We start from the raw sequence: 3,436 nt of genomic DNA on the forward strand, positions 1-3,436 counted from the left end.
AGAAAATCAATATTAGGAAGGAAAAAATGGTATTGGAACATCTCTACTTAAAGCCCAGAAAAATATATTTGAAAATGTATTTCATGTCATCATATCAATGTGCAGACAACACATCCTCATATGACAACAACAACAAAACAGGTTGATTGTCAATTACTCCCAAAATGACATATTACTGCCAAAGAGTACTGGCAGCGACAGGCTTACCAGACTTTAACTATGTTACATAAGTTGCATGACGTAACTCGTGATATTACACAAGTGGTTTGTAAAACAGTTGCAGTTTGGTTAGGGTTAGGCAATAAAACTACTTGGTTATGGTTAGGTAAAGATTGTGGTTTGGGTTAAAATGACTATGTTAAGTATATTCATGTGACGGAATGACGGAACTCACATGACGGCATAACTTGCGACATTACACGTTGATTATGTTGTAAAATGGTCGTGGTCGGGTTAAAATAATTACGTACGTATGTCAGGTGACAGAAGTGATATCACTTGGAAATGGAAATGACACAACAGATGTCAAGTCCATAAGGAAGTTTTCAGTGACTCAAAACTTTAAGTGATGCTATGTTAACATTTTGTTCCACACAGGACTCAAAGCCCAGTCTCCTTGGTGAAAAGTCCTGTGCTTCTTTTGTCATCCATCCAACCCACCTCATCCTCCACCTTCAAATGTGGACTTCCTCGCTCCTTATACTTCTTCTGTCATACTCTTTATGTCCCTAGGGGGCGCTGCCTGACTATAAACAGACATATCAGTCAGAACAAGCTGCATGTACTTTCTCACAACGCACACGTTTTCCTGGTGAGGACAGGCTGGTGCAGAAGGAAGCATGCATCTACTCATGGATGAGAGGCTTGCTCTTGTGACAATACGGGATGTAAATATTGGGGGTTGTAGCTCAGCTGAAAGAAAATAATTCCTACATAAAACTGCCACAAAAAGGTCTGTAGATTATCCTGAGTAACTGGGTCATGATTTTTGGAAAGAGACATTGCTATTGAATTTTTCTAATGTAATTTTTCTGTGCTTTGCACAACACAAGCCAAGTGGCATCTACTTCCATTATACTCAAGAGAAGGCAGATGTCTCTAGGGCAAATATCTCCAAAACTGGGCAACTCATGCTAAAACAAGATGGATAAATGGCACTACAAGAGGGACTAAACAGGAAAATATGGGGCGAACTGTACCCATAACTGAAAATTCCTAATATGCCGTACAGATGAGGTTGTATCAGGTGCAGAGGTCTAAAGTCCATTTTGCATAATTTAAATGAACTTCTCCAATCGCATCACATTTATTCTGGCCAGTCTGGAGAACCAGCGATGAGCGTGTGTGTTATTGTGGGACGAAGTGTGAACAAAACTGAATTTCTGGCAGAGAGAAATGGCTGCTGTCTGCGGCGAGCTGACGTCCAGAACGAGGTGGGAGTAGCCTCGCTCTTTGCAGAAATCGAGGGCCTTCCTCGTCAACTGTGAACCCAGGGTTTTGCGGCGCCATGGAAACGCCACGACCATGTGGGACATCTCGCCGTAACTCCCATCTCCGGCTTCCTGGGCAAACTCCGAGCCTCCTGCCATCACTCCTCCGTTGCAGTCGTCGAACCTCTCACCTTCCTCCCCTCCCCTTTTCCCCGTCACTGCCACCATCCCCACCACCTTGGCCTGGCCGTTGACGTCTGCCTCTGCCACCCAGAAACCGTTATCTGGGTTTTCCAGGTAGCTGGCTTGAATGTCAGCCATGTCTGTGCTCAGCCTCCTCGTCATGTAGCCTTCGTAGATCTCGTGACAGCAGTAATAAATGAGGCCAGCCCATGCACTGCCAAAGAGTAAAGCCTGGAAGTAGGAGCTGCCTCCCAGCACATAGCCAGCCATGGAAATGCTCAGAGCGATGCCCACATGGTCTGGATGGCTCATGGCCTTGAAGAAAGCCGGGTATACATGCTCGAGTATACCATCCCGAAGGAGCGTTTTGACCACTTGTTCATCTGAGGGTCTATATTCCCTGATGGAGAATTGAACTGTATGTTAAAGAGGGAGAGGAAGAGAGAGGGAGGGGGGGAGAGAATGAGAGCTCAGTGAGACTAATCTGCCTGTTGTTGCAACAAGAAATTCCAGCAGGATTTCACAATGGGCTCAATACGCTCACGTAACTTATTGTTGAGGAAGAAAAAAAAAAAAGAAGAAGAAGAATCAATACACCTCTTAGAGAATCTTTTCATTTCTAATTTAACTCGATTTCACATGAATACAAAACCTGGCATTTTTGGGTATGACAACCTGAGGTGAAAACCACAATTAAAATGATTAATGCATTGTTTCTCTTTAAGATTTCAAGAGCGAGAGTCATTCTGAGATGCAATACAATTAGGTCTCTAAAGTGCCAATGATGAAAAATCAAAGCAAGGTGAGATTCCTGAGGCAACAAACAAAAAAGTCTTTCAGTTTTCAGTGAAAATGTGTTATGTGTCATCTAGGCATGTTAGTACTGCCATTCACTTACACCCTAGCTGTCTTATTAGTGCCCTTGTTCTTGTTAATCACTAGAAAAAAAAAGGAATAAAAGATTAACATAATCAGAACATCAACTTACAGTTATTTTTCTGGGCCATGCCGACTCCTTCCCCTCGTCTCTCGCTCACTCTGAAGGACTTAACGCTGCTGCTCCCCGTGAACTTAAGCTAGGAGATTGTGATAATCAGCCATTCACAAAAGGGATTGAAATTAGTCTGAGCATGCTCACCTACGAGTACACACCACACACACACATCCACACACACACACACACTGAAAAACTTGTAGACCTTAAATGACTTTGAAGTAAAACTGCCACAGATTGTATAAAATGTTGATTATATAAGGAATTTAACAGTAAGATTGAGATGGCGGTGATTTGAGGAAGCATGCTTTAAGTTTAATTGAAATTAATCACAGTGTTGCTTTGATTATGAAACGTGGAGTATCTTTTTTTAAACTTAATTAGCTTAGTCAACAGAGTAAAGAACTCTATCATTGGATTTCTCAAGGAGGATGAGCACAGATCCTGAATATATTAAGTCAGAATACTGAGCAGAATGTGAATTCAGCGCCCGTTCGAGCACTTCATAGATATTTTCCAAGAATAAAATGTTCTTATTAACCTCCTTTTGGGTGCTTCAGTTGTGGTATTGGTGTTCTCACAGGAAGCTGCTGTGGATCTCCGCACTGCTTCTTGCCCGGAATATAAGGTGAAAGTAAAATTAATATTGTCTCGCCCCTTGACATAAAAGTGTCCTATGGCGTCAGTGACAGTGTCTTGTGCAATAACCCGGTGGCCCTCTGACATGATTAAATTTCCTCGGCAGGAGAGGGGCCTTTACACCTGTTTAAATCAATAGCACTGCCTCATGAATCTGTGAGTGCTAGAAGGTCAAGCAACTCTGTAACTT

At 42.5% G+C, this 3,436-nt stretch overlaps 1 protein-coding gene across 1 annotated transcript; it reads right to left on the reverse strand.

The window, feature by feature from the left end:
* Positions 1 to 870: 870 nt before the first annotated feature.
* On the reverse strand, positions 871 to 2,677 carry LOC146324752 (putative N-acetyltransferase camello). The gene is made up of 2 exons (XM_084719930.1): positions 2,602 to 2,677; positions 871 to 2,029 (listed from the first exon to the last, which is right to left on the reverse strand). The coding sequence occupies exons 1-2, from the start codon at positions 2,618 to 2,620 to the stop codon at positions 1,278 to 1,280; spliced, it is 771 nt and encodes a 256-aa protein (XP_084576056.1). The 5' UTR covers positions 2,621 to 2,677; the 3' UTR covers positions 871 to 1,277.
* Between the last annotated feature and the right edge of the window lie 759 nt (positions 2,678 to 3,436).

The sequence above is a fragment of the Lutjanus erythropterus genome, chromosome 6, assembly GCF_056507025.1.
Source record: "Lutjanus erythropterus isolate fLutEry1 chromosome 6, fLutEry1.hap2, whole genome shotgun sequence".
Classification (NCBI taxonomy): Eukaryota; Metazoa; Chordata; class Actinopteri; order Lutjaniformes; family Lutjanidae; genus Lutjanus; species Lutjanus erythropterus.